General features: G+C 35.9%; 1 protein-coding gene across 1 annotated transcript in view; it reads right to left on the bottom strand.

The window, feature by feature from the left end:
- Positions 1–16,441, bottom strand: part of GPC5 (glypican 5) — a 1,460,504-nt gene that overhangs the window by 933,931 nt on the left and 510,132 nt on the right. The window contains exon 6 of the mRNA XM_063595839.1: positions 12,317–12,437. Within this exon, the coding sequence (XP_063451909.1) occupies positions 12,317–12,437 (121 nt within the window). The remainder of the gene's footprint in view (positions 1–12,316; positions 12,438–16,441) is intronic.

The following is a 16,441-nucleotide window of genomic DNA, read 5'->3' as shown; positions in this document are numbered from 1 at the left end:
TTTGATTTTACCTTCCAATGCTTCTATTGAATTTTTAATTTTTAATATATTTATTTTCTGAAGTTCTTTTTTATTTTCTTATTGATTATTTGGAAGCAATTTATTTTCTTAAGAATGCAATCTGTTTTCTCATTTTTTGGAGGATATTCATATAGGTTTGGGGTATTTCCTTCTGTACTGCCTGTTTTCTGCATTTGCTCATTTCTTTCTTTTTTCCCTTTGCATTTACATTTTTCATATTGTCCTTTAATGCACAGTGATCATTGATTGTCCATTGATACTGTGCATTAGAGGCTATCTGGAAATTGTTGTATGTAGATAGGGTATAGTAAAGGATTTCACCATAGATGGGGAGTTACATTCCCACTGGGTAGAGATCCAGTCAGTACATGGAATTATTGTGTCTAGAATTGATCAGCTGCTTCAAAGAAGAGTCATTTAATTTTCTGCATGGACTGTGTGTACTGGCATGCCAGCATTCCGAAAATAGGCAGGCCGGTATGTGAACTGTCATTTAGTTTATCTATTTCCTTCTCTAGGACTCATTCTGCCCTCTATTCTGGCTGGAATTTTGAATGAGGAGCCTTCCTGGTACATTTTTTTTTTCCCCAGAAAGACTGCAAGGGAGAAAGTGGAGGAGAGTTATCTGGGATGCAATGTTGGCCCGAGAAGTTAAGCAATACACGCCTGTCTTTCGCATATTTCCATGTATCCTAGGTGTTGCCAGATGAATTGTCTCACTTATTATAAGTAAACTTCTATGAATATAATTGAATTGTAACATGTGGCCAAATTTTCACATTTAACCAAAAGCCTAAAAGACTATATTTTATCACAGCAGCATAGTGATTAACTAAATGGTTTTAAATGGGTATTGACATGATCAGTCCATCAACAGTCTGCTAATTTTCTATTGGATTCTGCTGCAAATGATAACTAATGACTTTACTTTGGCAATAGTATTTGACAGCAGTGTGTGGTTCAACAACTGTAAGAGAGGAAATGGAGAAGGCACATAAAGAAAACTTTCTTGGGGCATTTTCTGGACGAGTGATTGTAAAATTGGTTTGGAAACTATTGTTCTAATCCAGATAGGAATTGGTAGTAGTCTCAAATAGCACAGTGGCAATAGAGAAAAGGAAGTGGACAGGATAAACAGGAGACAAAATTGAGACTGTAGTAATGGATTAGTAGTAAGTAAAAAAGAAGAATTAAAGATGACACCCAAGAAATAGGCTTAGGCACGTGGAAAGAACAGAAGGAGGAGCAAATTAGGGGAAGGGAGAAGTAATTAGGATGGAATTCTGTTCTGGCCATGTTGATTTTGACATTTCAGGTTGCTAACCCAATACAACGGTAGACTGAAGTATCTGAGACTCAGAAGAAACATCTTGGAAGAAGATAATTAGGCAGCTATCGTGAAGCCATGAGAGAGGGAAATGCAGAGAAGGAGGGAAGATGAGAAGATAAAAGGGACTGCGTGGGAACCCAGAAAAAACATAGCATTTAAAGGAAATAAAGAGATACATGAAGATCCTGGAATGAAAGAAATCAAAGATATTGGTGAGAAATCAAGAAAGTGAGAGCAAAGAGAAAGAGGTAAGCAACATGGATAAGTGCTGTTAAACAAGCCAGTGAGATAAGAACTGAAAAAAAGGCTATTGGTTTCTGAAAAGAAAAAAGAAAATCAGTGAGCTTAGCAAAAGTATTTCAGGGGAATGACGGAGGCAGCAATCAGACAGAAGTGTGTTGGGAAATTACCAGTGGGTGAGGAATTAAAAAGAGCAAAACTGATAAACTTGCAGACATTGGGATATCAAAAAAAGATAATTATCTAGCACAATATTTGCAAAACCCTCAGAATCAGAGTTGTGTTACATTGACATAAACCATTATTAGTTTACTGATTAATAGTTTATGTCAGTATTAAGGAGATGTTCCATATACAAATGAAAACTGATGTTCTCATAAAATAGTAAAATATATGATATGGCTTGGCTGTGTCCTCACCCAAAATCTCATCTTGAATTATAATCTCTATAATACCCACATGTCAAGGGCAGGACCAGGAAGAAGTAATTGAATCATGGGGGTGGTTTCCCTTACGCTGTTCTTGTGATAGTGAGTGAGTCTCATGGGTCTGATGGCATTAAAAGTGTCTGACATTTCCCCTGTTTACACTCATTCTCTCTCCTGCCATCCTGTGAAGAGGTGCCTTCTGTCATAATTGTAAGTTTCCTGAGGCCTCCCCAGCAATGCAAAACTGTGAGTCAATTAAACATCTTTTCTTCATAAATTACCCAGTCTCAGGAATTTCTTCATAGCAGCATGAGAACAGACTAATACAGTAAAATTGGTACCAAGGTAGTGAGGCGCTGCTGTAAAGATATACCCGAAAATGTGGAAGTGACTTTGGAACTGGGAAACAGAGGTTGACACAGTTTGGAGGGCTCAGAAGAAGACAGATGATGTGGGAATTTTGGAACTTCCTAGAGACTTGTTGAATGGTTTTGACCAAAATACTGATAGTGATATGGACAATGAAGTCCAACCTGAGGTGGTCTCATGTGGAGATGAGGAACTTGTTGGGAACTGGAGTAAAGGTGATTCTTTCTATGCTTTATCAAAGAAAGAATTTTGCCCCTGCCCTAGAGATCTGTGGAACATTGAACTTGAGAGAGACGATTTAGGGTATTGGGCAGAAGAAATTTCTAATTGGCAAAGCATTCAAGAGGAAGCAGAGCAGAAAAGTGCAGAAGGGAAATGTGGGGTTGGACCCCCAAACAGAATCTCCTCTGGGGCACTGACTAGTGGAGCTGTGAGAAGAGAGCCATTGTCCTCCAGCCTCCAGAATGGTAGATCCACCAACAGCTTGGACCCTACTGCTGAAGAAGGTGCAGGCACTCAATGCCAGCCCACGAAAGCAGCTGGGAAGGGGGTGGGGGGCCTGCACCTTGCAAAGCCACAGGGGTGGACTTGTCCAAGGCCATGGGAGCCCACCTCTTGCATCAGTGTGACCTGGATGTGAGACATAGTGTCAAAGGAGATCATTGGGAACTTTAAGGTTTAATAACTGCCCTATTGGATTTCAGACTTGCATGGGACCTGTAGCTTCTTAGTTTTGGCCAATTTATCCCATTTGGAATGGGTGTATTTACCCAATGCCTGTACCCCCATTGTATCTAGGAAGTAACTACTTGCTTTTGATTTTACAGGCTCATACGTGGAAGGGACTTGCCTTGCCTTAAATGAGACTTTGGACTTGGACTTTTGGGTTAATGCTAGAATTAGTTAAAATTTTGGGGAACTATTGGAAAGGCATGATTGTGTTTTGAAATGTAAGGACTTGAGATTTGGAAGAAGCCAGGGGCAGAATCATATGGTTTGGCTGTGTCTCCACCCAAAATCTCATCTTGAATTATAATTCCCATAACCCCCTTATGTCAAGGGTGGGACCAGGTGGAAGTAATTGAATCAAGGGGGTGGTGTTTCTGATGCTGTTTTCATAGTAGTGAGTGAGTCTCACAGATTTGATGGTTTTATAAGTGTCTGGCATTTCCTCTGCTTGCACTCATTCTCTCTCCCGCAGCTCTGTGAAGAGGTGGCTTCTCTCATGATTGTAAGGTTCCTGAGGACCCACCAGCAATGCACAACTGTGAGTCAATTAAACCTCTTTTCTTTATAAATTACCCAGTCTCAATTATTTCTTCACAGCAGCCTGAGAACAAACCTAATACAATATATTTATCAATATTGTAGTATATCAATAAATGCAGTCATATAATATGTTATCTTTTGGGAGTGGCTTCTTTCACCTAGTATAACATATTTAAGGTTTGTCCACATTGTAGCATATCCACTGTTTTGATCTTCTTTATTGGCAAATAATATTGCATTATATGGACATATCTCATTTTATTTATATAGTCATCAATTGAGGAACATTTGAGTTGTTTCTTTTTTTGGATAATATGAACAACATTGCTATGAACAATCATGTACAAGTTTTTGTGTAGACACGTATTTCCTTTCTCTTGAGTATATACCTAGATACGGAATTGCTGGGTCATAATGGTTAACATTTTGAGAAACTGTCATTTTTTTTTCCATAGTGGTTGCACACTTTTACATTCCCATCAGCAATGCTTGAGAGTTCCACTTTCTCTGCATCTCTACAACACTTATTACCTGTCATTTTTATTATACACTAAAATTAAATTGAGGCTTAAGATATTAAGTAAACTAACTATGGATATACAGTTAGTGCCTATAAAAGCTGGAATTTAGCCACATGCCTTGTGCTAACTCAGAAGTCATGTTCCTTAGCACATTACTATATGGCAGCAAGCATGTTTTATTGAGACTGAAGGAAAGTTATTTTGTTTGGTTTTTTAATTCTTTGAAATTACTGGATGAACACTTATGTCTAGTAATTGTCAAAAATATTATTTTCCTCACTTATCCTAGTTGTTTAAATTAAAATGCTGAACACTTACCTTTTAGATTTTATAATTCTTGACAAGTTAAATTTCAGTGACTTCAATTTTTAAAAAGAAATATGAATTAGTGGGAGCTGGTTGTAATTTGGAAGCTCTTTTGTGAAACAAACCATATTTCAAAATATTTCAAGCAGAAATATATAAAAGTTTTAGCCTATAAATTACCAGAATTTGTCCTAGTCACCTAAATAAAAAATATAAAAGTTTTACATTTTAATGGTCTTTCAACATTTTACGAACAGTAAACCCGGCAGATAAACAGCTCAAGTCTTAATGGAAATGATAACATGTAAAATCAGCAGCATCCACATAAATGAAAAGTCAAATTTTTATCCAACACAAAACAATTACATACTTTAATCAAACAGAAATTACCAATGGCCAATCCCAATCCCATTACTTTCAAAAAAAAAAGTTCTCAAACTTTCCTTTCCAGTTGATTGTACACTGATTGAAATGGTTGTTTTATGCAGACAATTGATTTTTTTAAATGAAATGTCTAATAGTGAAGTCAGTGCATTATACCACCCATTCCAGAAAGCAGCCTTCCATTGAATTTACTCAGACAAACTAATTGCTAAATTAGATGACCATTGAAAGTTATTGAGCGCGCATCCAACACTTTCTCCTGAACCAAAAGATAACTAACTAAATCTGTTTTGATCACTACTGCATTGCTAATTCAAAATCAAGAACTGTTTGTTTCTCTGGAATATTAGTATCATAAGCCTGGGGATGTGACAATGTCATGTAATGGAGTTGTGGGGAAAGGAGTCAGAGTGTTGTGGCAATTCTCCAACGAAGGGAAAGAGTCTATAGAAGTGAAATAAGTTCACAGAATTAGCTGACATGCTACGGTCAAAGAATTTGCAATTAGCAACTGACCAATCAATTATGATTAACTCATTCAGTATGACTATCATAGGCTATTAACAATAGGAAAGGATGTTAATAAAATTTGTTTTATAGCAAGTGATTTAATGATAAAAGCTTGGACAGTTTTCAGAATTAAAAAATTCAGAGATACTAACATTTTTTAAAACTCCTGTGATTGTGTTGCGTGTGTGTGTGTGTGTGTGTGTGTGTAAACACTACCTGTGTAACCATCTATTGAGATTTAAATTAGAACCTTTTCTCAGGGTATCACAGTTCTAAAGTTATATTTATTATATCGGTATCCTCAGAACAGAGTGAAAAAAAGACTAAGAGATAATTTAGCACAGTCTTTTTCTACTAAAATCAGAGTGTCTCTCATCTCTGCCTGAATACTCTCCATTGTTATTATTGGGATACATATTATAGAAAATCTACTTATTTTGTGGATTTAGGAAATGGTTATGATTATTGCTTTCCTCACATCTAAAAATCAAATTTATATTACACATGAAGACATTTTGAAAAGAAGTTTGGGTCTCTATAAAAATGAATATTTAATAGAAACTTAATACTCTTTTATGTTATTTGAATTGTTAGGTTTAAGGAAATAAAATGTTTCTTAAATCTACTACTTTTAACAACACTGTAACATTTATTGGCTTTGCAATAAAATAAATCCAGAAAATCGCTGTGATATTACTTTTTCTGTTTCATATTGAAAGTAGGTAAATTAATTTCTAAGCAATGGGGCATTATAATTCTCAACTAACAGTGCTCAGCAGTTAGGATTTTAACTGCTGACATTATTTTCTTTGAAAAATGATAGATGTCATTTAGTGTTTAAAGATAAATTGCTGCAGAACTGTGACTTTTTTGCTGACAACTTTGCCATAAACAAACATAATATGACCAAGAAGTTTCAAAGTAAGTTTGCTAGGTGAGCAAATCTAAATTAAAAAGGCTCTCGCATTTCCTCAATCAGATATACTAAGATCAACCAAGTGTTGTTTTCAATCTATAATATTAAAGGGCAATTGAGTCTGACGCAAACATCTGAAAAAGTTAATGTTAACTCTTAGGAATAAGTGTTCTCCCTTTAGGAAAATCTTCACTGGCCATTGGATATACCACATTTAACATGGATGATTTTCAAAAGGACAAATATTGCCTGTTTCAGAAACAGGCTTTGGAATGCAGGAAAGTACCAGAAAGCAACTCTGAGAATTTGCACAATGGCTGACCTGGAGAAAGATGTCAGAGTCACAGATGGAAAAGGGAGGTGCATGACTCCCCTCTGTCGCCAAGGTTCCCATTCTCAATTCAGAAGGATTTGCAGAGGGAATGAAGGAACACTGAAGTTTCTGAGATATTCCTTAAGGACCAAGCTATAGCCCACAGGTCTCTATTTACATCAGATCCCAGCTTTTTTTTGAGGGGGTGTGGAGAAGAGGGAATGTGTGCAGAATATAAATATAGGGCTTGTCCTAAATGATGAAATAAAATTAAGATTGTGTATGCTATGACCTCTCTCTAGGAAGTCTCAAAACTCCTTTTCTTTTCCTTTTTTTTTTTTTTTTTTTTGACAGAGTCTTGCTCTGTCACCCAGGCTGGAGTGTAGTGGCGCAATCTTGGCTCACTGCAACCTCCATCTCCCGGGTTCAAGCGATTCTTCTGCCTCAGCCTCCCTAGTAGCTGGGAATACAGGTGCATGCCACAATGCCCAGCTAATTTTTGTATTTTTAGTAGGCATGGGGTTTCACTATATTGGCCAGGCTGGTCTCGAACTCCTGACCTCGTGATCCGCCCGCCTCAGCCTCTCAAAATGCTGGGATTACAGGTGTGAGCCACCAGGCCCAGCCAAAACTTTTCTTATAAATTGTCTTCTAACTAAAATATTTCTTTTGGCCATCCTTGGAGTACTCCCAGGTGACACCCAGCTCAGGCTAACATTTGTACAGGACAGTTACCTTGGTCTCTAGAGAGCCCAGTGATGTTTTATACCAGTATGTCTCAGGGTCACTGCCAAGCTTCCACCCACACCTTTAACATGAAGAGAAAGCTGACACTTCTTGTTAGCTTTAATTTTCCTTGAGAAAAACGTGGCAATATGTATCAAAATACAATTGTTAAGGAACATATTGTTAGTTTCAACATGTAGAATGTACTACGAGGAAAAAAAAAGATGCCAAAAATATTTTATGTCTACTGATATTCCTATTAGTCTTTATTATCATAAAAAACTGGTCACAACCTAAATATCCAACTTTAGGTGACTGAGTGAAGTAAAACTGTAATCTTTCCATATGATAGGATAATATGCCAGCACCAACAACCAGATAGCAGAATATTTAATGCCACAGAAAAGTATTTGTTTTGTGTGGTCAGGTGAGCAGTTCATGTCACAAAATCAAATGTACCCTATTATCTTATTTTTTTAAGTGAAGTACTGATGTATTTATACATATAATTCAGTATAGAAAAAAGCCTAGATGCCTTCTCTTGTAAGTCTTTTTCATTGTTTTATAAATGGTATCAATATTTATTTTTCACTTTTTCCATCAGATTTCCTAGAATAATAAAATTCAATTCCTTCTGATGAGCATTCATTATTCTTTGTTGTTGTTGTTGTTGTTGTTGTTGTTGTTGTTGTTGTTGTTGTGAGACAGAGTCTCACTCTGTCTCCTGGAGCTGGAATGCAGTGGCCTGATCTCAGCTCACTGCAGCCTCTGCCTCCTGAGTCATTATTCTTACAGTAAGAAAAAAATAATGTTACGAAGTATCTTCTCTGTCCTAGATCAACTGTCTAAGTATATACAAGGTGCCAAATACATTTAATAAAATGTTTTATCCATTCATAGGTTTTTGCAATACAATTTTTTGTATGATTCCATTGTCTTACAGTCTCCATTAATTGTTCTGGTGTGAATTTATACTCTAAAGGAAAGTTAACAACTTTATACAATCTCAGGGCTTAGGTACTATCCACACTCTGTGCTTACAAACATACACTTCCAGTTGTGTGGTCTCCCTGAGTTCTGCACATTCCTCTTGGGTATTTAATAAGCATCTCACATTTAACAAAACCACTGATTTTTAATCAATCCCAGGAACCCTCCGCCAGACCTACTCTTCTCTCAGAATTCCTTTTATCACTTAGTGACACTATCATCCCACCAAACCTTGCTATCATCCTTCTTCTATCTCCCAGAGTTCCAATCCATTAACAAATCCCAATAACCCCACTTCCAACATTTGTCTAAATCTATGCGCTTCTCAGCTTATCCACTCTTATTATTCTAGTTCCAATTATGTGGTCTTCTATCTGTACCACTTCCTTTTTTCATTCTTGCATGCAGGGTCCATTTTTCATAGTGAAGTCCTCATAAAACATAAATTAAATTTTATCAGCTTCTGCTTGCAGTTTTTATTTATTGATTTATTAAAGTTGTGATTATTTATGTATTTATTTTGAGATGGAGTCTTGCTCTGTCACCCAGGCTGGAGTGCAGTGGCACCATCTTGGCTCACTGAAAGCTCTGACCCTGGGTTCAAGCGATTCTCCTGCCTCAGTCTCCTGAGTAGCTGGGATTACAGGTGTGTGCCACCATGCCCGGCTAATTTTTGTATTTTTAGTAGGGATAGGGTTTCACCATATTGGCCAGGCTGGTCTCAAACTCCTGACTTCAGGTGATCCACCCTCCTCAGCCTCCCAAAGTGCTGAGATTACAGGCATGAGCCACTGCACCCAGCTAGCTTCTGCTTACAGTTTTTAAATGACTTCTTAGCCACTTAGGAGAAAATATAAACTCTTTACCAGAGCCTACTGGACTCCCCAAAACATGATGTATGTTTATCTCCTCCCTTTAACTCACCCTGTTTTAGCTGCATGGCCTTCTGTTCTCTGAATAAAATAAACTTATTCCTGCCACAAGACCTTTGCACCTACTTTTCCTTCTGCCCCAGACACAGTTCTCACAGGTTTTCCTGTGACTCCTTTCTTCTCCTTATTCAGAATCAACCCAAACATCTCCCCCTGAGTGGCCTTCACCAGCACATTCTTCTTAAATATCTTTCCCTACCTCATCCTGTTTGGTTTTGTTTATAACATGTGTCAGCTACAATACTGGTTTTATTTGTTTGTTTACTTTTTTCTTACAACGGAAAGCCCATGAGAGCAGGGTTGTGTCTGCTTTATTCACAACTTTAACCTCAGTGCCTGTACAGAACCAGGACCATACTAGAAACTCAATGAGCATGTTTGAGTATTTTGAATGAATTATTAAAACATTAAAAAGTGACATTTTCCAAGTAAAAATCTTTATCTATTTCCTTAGTGACTCTACTTGCAGACAATTCAGGGTAGAAATAAGGTTCAGATCAATGGCAGGCCGAGAAAGGCCTTTTTGGGTGAGTGTATGCAGGCAATTTTTGCTATTATGGCTGACTTACTTCCATATTCTTTAATACAGGTACGTCCCTATGGGGAGAGATGGCATTTTTCATAGCACAAAGGTGGAAAGTAAATTTAATATCTATTATAATAAAAAATAAAGTAAATTTTATACAAACACTAAGAAGTGATCATCTAAATCTACAGATTAGGATCTGAAACCTATTCCTATGTCGACGTCTTCCATGGCCCTACTCCTAAATTAATAAATTCTCACTTACGGAAGGCTATTTTCTAAATCCTTTCATAGCTGACATTGTGGAGGTGCTGTTAGCCATCCCTTGATATGACAGTACAATAGCTATCCCTGCCAGGGCACGTGTACATTATCAGTAGTCAAAAGTTTGCCAAAGTAAAACATTTCTCTTCATCTTCAGGAGAGCAGTTTATGAAAGAGCATATTCTTAGGCATTAAAGGTGAATGTTTCAGTGACACCTGTGCAAGATATAACTTTCTGCTCTCCTCTATAAAAATCTAAATTTCGATCATATAATTCTAGTAGACCTTAAAAGGGTAGACCTCAAAGGTAGCATTGTATTTGATATTCTCTTACAACCCCAGAATGAAACTTAAGCATGAATAATTGGCGATCTTCACATTCCTATAAAGATTAAAGAATGGGACTCGAGTTCACACAGAAGCTAAAAAAGAAAGGTAGGATGACTTCCCTCTGCCACCTTGAAAAGGCTATGGCTTTGAAACCTACAAAACCAGAACTGGCAGAGGAGGGTGGCGGTGTTTTGCTGAATGGGCAATAAATATGTGAACCCTCCTCCTAAGGGTTTCTATAATCCTTTTTATCTTGGGTATCTATGTGTTCCTCTGTAAATGTGTTTTTTTTATAGCTGTGCACTTCTTATGGAACAGCACCATCCTTATTATCTGTAATAAGGTTTCCGTTCTGCTTTCATCCTGTGCATATCTTATAAAAACAATCTGAATAAATGCCCAGTTAATATGTATATTTATGTATTTATAAATTACATGTATGTGCTATTGCACTAATATATTACATATTTTATATACCTTACTACAACCAAAGTAATATAAAAGAATGAGACTGAATAAATATACACTTAAGGTCTGTTTTTTCTTCCTGCACCCTCTGTGAAATGCTTATCCCACTTAAGAAACCACTAAGATTTCACCGTGTCCTCACAGTGAGATTGTACTCACTCCTCAATGAGAGGAGCTGATTAATATTAAAGCTCTTTTGGTTTTATTATCAATTATGCACTCAAATTTTCAAATAATCTAGATGTACATATCATACTATAGTGGACGATACTGTGAGGTACCAACTGGACCAGCTCAGCAGAGGCTGGGAGGTTTAACTCATCGGTAGTCATGATACCACTTTTCTCTTAGACTTTTCCAATAGAATTTATTTTTGGTTTTGCCAGCCAGGGCGAGAGATCTGTTTTCTACAGGTATCAATGGTAGAATAAGCATTGTTGCCTCGCAGATATGGTATTGGACACCAACCCCCATGTCCTTCTTTCATATCCTTTCCTTGAGATATAGGGACTCTTGTGAAAATGGGAACCTAAGAACTGGCTCTGCATAAACTTAAGCTTTGTCTTTGCAGAACAATTATGAGAAGTCTACTACTGACTCTTGAATACGTTGTATGCAATAAAAAACTCTGTACTATTCAGGTATTGTTTCTGACTCATGATACTAGAAATAAATATCAACTACCCATACAAAGTTTTGCTTAGGAAAAATGAAAGTATGTTCAAATATAAATTTTTGAAAAATGACTAATAAGTAAAAAAAATAGCCTTTCTTACCCCAAACATCAATAGATGCAGAATGAAAGGTAATATTTACAACATGCAACATAATGTTTGGTTCTAATTAATAGACTATTTCAGTGAAATATCACTTTGATAAATATGTTCATGCTTCATTTGCCATGTATTAAAAACAGCAATACACACTACTTGATGAAAAACATTATTGAAGATAAAACAGAAATATTTCATAAACAACCATTAGCTAGATTATAAGATAACATATAAAAGGTGTTATAGGAAATAAATATTATAAATACATATTATTCATCTATGACCTAACTTATATTGAAATGCTGCAAAACCTTCACAGTAACATTCAGAGAATTACCTGAAAGATAACTCTGGCAACTTCTATGGTCTTATATGTGTTTTCTTTAATGGTCACAGTGATTCCCATGTTCAAACTTATTCACTGAAGACAAAGCATATGCTGAGATTCTCATTATTGAAATGCTGAGGCTGAGGCATGCTTTTCACAGATACAGATTGTCCAGCATTAAAATACCACTGCATATTGACTGCATCCAAAAATCATGAAACTAAATATTTCCAAATGTCCTGATACAAATATGTGTTACAATATTTTAGGCAGGATTATCTGACAGGATTAACAAATTTATCAAATATAACAGAAAGTAACCACCTATTATTTATGACTGAGTATACTAATAAATATAGGATCAGGACTTACCTGAACAACATGCTTCAGTTTATCAATAATCTGACTTATCACAGGATCAGTTCCTTTGACTTTGACTTCAGGATTTCCAGACTGGGCTTTGAGTCCATTTCCAACCACACGCTGAGTATAACTAGCAAGGGAAATGTGAAAGATATGACTTAGTACCTGAGCAGGGTATTATCTGTCACAGCTATCTGAACATATTTGAGGTCGGAATTTCCTCCTTTAGAGAATACACCAATGTATTTTTCTCATGGAACAGAAACTGGCACAGCTGTAATGTTTTTCCAGGTAAAATGCTAAAATGCTTATCGTGCCATTAGATCATTCTGAAAATAATGTTATTCACTCAATGGACCCAACCAGAAATTACTTGTTTTTTGATACTACTTAACAATATGCTACAAAGAGTTAATATATATCTCACTTTGTTACCAGGTCTTGCTGAATTATACATATGTCTACACCCATATTGTCTGAGTCAGCTTATTTTATGCAGTCCTTATCTTATTTTTTAAGTATTAGGCTACTACATATATACTATATATATATTATATATATATATGTAGAGAGAGAGAGAGAGAGTAGCCTAATATATCTATATTACATAGTAGTATATATGCGTACATATAATATATATTATATATACATGTACATATATCCTAGCCTAATATATATTACATATATTTCCTAATTAGTTCCTCCAAGTAATAAGTGATTAAACTTTTTAATAATGATAATATCAATTGGACATGATAAAAATAATTTTATTAATAAATCTTTTCATTTTTAAAATAAGCTTGAACCCATTTCTTTTTGTAGGCATAGAAGGACTTAGAGTTAAGAATTCTAGTATCCATTAGGGATTTGGCAGTATACATCAATAACAAACAGTAGAAGGAAAACAATTATACCTATGTTATTAATGTGTAATAATATTCTTTATTTTTGAAAAATAAATTATACATATATATATATATATATATATGGCACATCTCTTAAATCCTCTGTGGCACTGTTATGTTATTCTTTACTCTTCCAGTATTCCAAGCAGCTCACACATGTGGCATACATATATATATATATATAAAATATATAAAAAATATATAACTGTACAAGTCAATATCATAAACCATAACTGTACAAATTTAAATAATCAAATTTATAAGCAACTAAAATCTGCAAAATATTTTCTAAGTAGAGGAAACAATCCGCTTTCACCTAGGTTCACCTAAACAAAGATCTGGTAAATCACGTCATATGTAAAAGGGTCATTTCACCGGTGGTGAAAGCCATTTGAAATTTCACTACCTTCCCCAAATTACAATCATATAATGTCAACTTAGAATTAATAAAAATATTTAAACTCATTAGTCACAAAGATGTCTTAAATGCATGCTATATTCCAAGTCCTATACTAGGTGATTAGGATTATAAGAAGGTGTAAGACGCAATTTTTGTCCTCATAATGCTCATTACTTAACCAGGAATATAGTAATTAACTCATTCATTTGTATGTTTATTCATTACATTTTATTCCATTTTTAAAAAACCATAGATTTCAGCAATATAAATACCCTTATTTGCCTGGCAGAATAGTGTAATATAAACACAACTGAACAGTTAAAATACAACATTATGAAAGTAGCTGGAAGGAAATGCACATGCCAAGTGTGAGGAAAGATAAGACAAGTAGTAGACATTCTGGATATGGAGAAATCCACGTGAACTCAGACTAGGGAAAAACTAAGGGAGAAATTGTAACTTGAGGTAGCCTTCGATGTATTGAGGTAAGAAGAGGACAGCTGTGGTATGGTTAACAAGAACTTCAGGGCAAAGGATGTCATCCCAGCAAGGAAAATGGCAAAGGTATGTGAACAAAGCAGACAGGTAGAACGGGCCTCCATTCACAAAGCAGAGAGTACAAATGGTGGAAAGCAATGGATAGGAGGTCACACCCCGAAGATTCTACCCTGAATGTTTAAGACTCTCCATTGAGTGATACAATGAACTCTGGAGACTCAGAACAGGGACGTTGGCAGGGGGGTGAGGGATAAAGAAACTACATGTTTGGTACAATGTACACTACTCAGGTGACACGTGCAATAAAATCTCAGACTTCACCACTATACAAGTCATCCATGTTGCCAAAACTACTTGTGCTCCAAAAACTATTGAAATTAAAGAGACATTTTAAAATGAAAACAAATACTACCATCTGAGTAATTTGTTTGCTTACATTAAATATCATAATACTTTTCAGCAAAAATATTCTCATTTTAATGTAACTTTCCTTCCCTATATTTGAGCAGAGTATTGCACTATCCATAAACACCCTCTGAATTTTTACAGAAATGAAAAAATCTTTGAAGAAAATAAAAGAAGGTTCTATGTTTGAGACTATGGCTATATTAAAGGGGTTTCAATAAATATCCAGTTCCTCCTGAGATAATGTACTTCCAGTGACCAGTTTTAAGAAGTGGATCGAACATTTCCTAACTAGGTCCTTCAAGTAATAATAAGTGATTAAACTTTTTGATAATGATACTATCCATTGGACATGATAAAAACGATAATACATCTTTTGATTTAAAATATAACCTTGGACCCACTTCTTTTTGTAGGCATGGAGGGAGTTTAGAGTTAAGTATTCCACTATTCATTAGGGATTTGGCAGTATACATCAATAACAAATAGTACAAGGAAACCAATTATTCTTTATTTTAGAAAAATAAAATTTTATACTCATATATATAAATAAATATATAGAGAGAGATAGAGAGAGAAAGAGAGTAACCATCTCTTAAATTATCTGTAGCACTGCTGTGTTATTCCTTATGCTCCCAATATCCTAAGTAGATTGCACATGTGGCTGTTTTATTAATGTGTTGAATATTCATAATGATAGTGAATAATATGAATAAATAAATTGATAAGTGCATAATTATGATTTAGGCATTGCTTTACTCTATCTGGAGTTTGTCAATTCATGATAAACGTCTTTTGGTGACCATGAATAAGAAACTCATAGACCTCAAAGTACGGGAAGTCTGACTGATTTAAGGCCATTTGCTGCTTCACTCTAAAATCTGTTTCTGCATTTGCCCCTCAGTCGATGACTGAGGGCAGCAGGATTGCTAATGCAGATCCCTCATTAGGAGACACAGGGCTTCTCTGAGGACCAGGCTTGGCTCAGGATTCCCTGAAGACTTTTCTTACCCTTCCTTAGACTGTACTTCATGCTCCAGTGCTTCCACTCAACCTTCGTTTCCTCTTTCCTTCACTCTAGGTCAGACTTTCCTCACAGCTGAGAGCTCTTCCAGGCTTACTCAGCTTCCTCTCCATTTTCTCTCATAGGAATTTCCCTTAATAAAATCCTCTTGTGTTTAACCCCTTTTCAACATCTACCTCTTGGAGGACCTGGACTAACCCACCATGTAATATTTGTATTATAATTACTCCCATTCTACAGCTGGAGAATCTGGGATCTGGACAGGTTAAGTAACTTAAGTTACTCAAGTAAGGCCACACCATATATATAGAGTGTGCTGCAAGGAACACGCACTCCAAAATACAACCACCAATAAGTATCAATCCTGAAACCGACTAAGAAAAGGTAAAGATATAATTAGCTTGGTGCAAAATGTTATTTTTTTCTCTAATTACATTTTCTAAGGTTTCATTGTTTCTAATTAAGAAGGCATGTGTGATTTTCTTCAAAACCCTACTCAACAAGCCAGATGTGATGGCATGAGCCTGTAGTCCCAGATACTCAGGAAACAGAGGCAGGGGGATCATGCGAGTCCAGGAGATTAATGCTGCAGTGAGCTGTGATCACACCACACTGACCATGTGACCATGAGTATAAAACTCACAGACCTCAAGCCTGGGCAACAGAGCAAGACCTGCCTCAAAAAAAAAAAAAAAAAAGAAAAGAAAGAAAGAAAAGAAAGTAAAACTAAGCAAAACGAAACAATCCTCCTCAACAAATGGTTGCATATAACCAGCTAAACAGTAATATAACAGTTGTTGGCAGGGTGAGAAGAAACTAGCAGACTGTAGGTTTGCCATACAGTTTTTCTGTTTCTCCAGAAAATAAAGACATAATATAGGCAATGAAAACTGAGACTCTTC

Source organism: Pan paniscus, chromosome 14 (genome assembly GCF_029289425.2).
Source record: "Pan paniscus chromosome 14, NHGRI_mPanPan1-v2.0_pri, whole genome shotgun sequence".
In the NCBI taxonomy this organism is placed as follows: Eukaryota; Metazoa; Chordata; class Mammalia; order Primates; family Hominidae; genus Pan; species Pan paniscus.
Note: the sequence above shows the minus strand (reverse complement) of the source record. Positions and strands in the feature narration are given on the sequence as shown.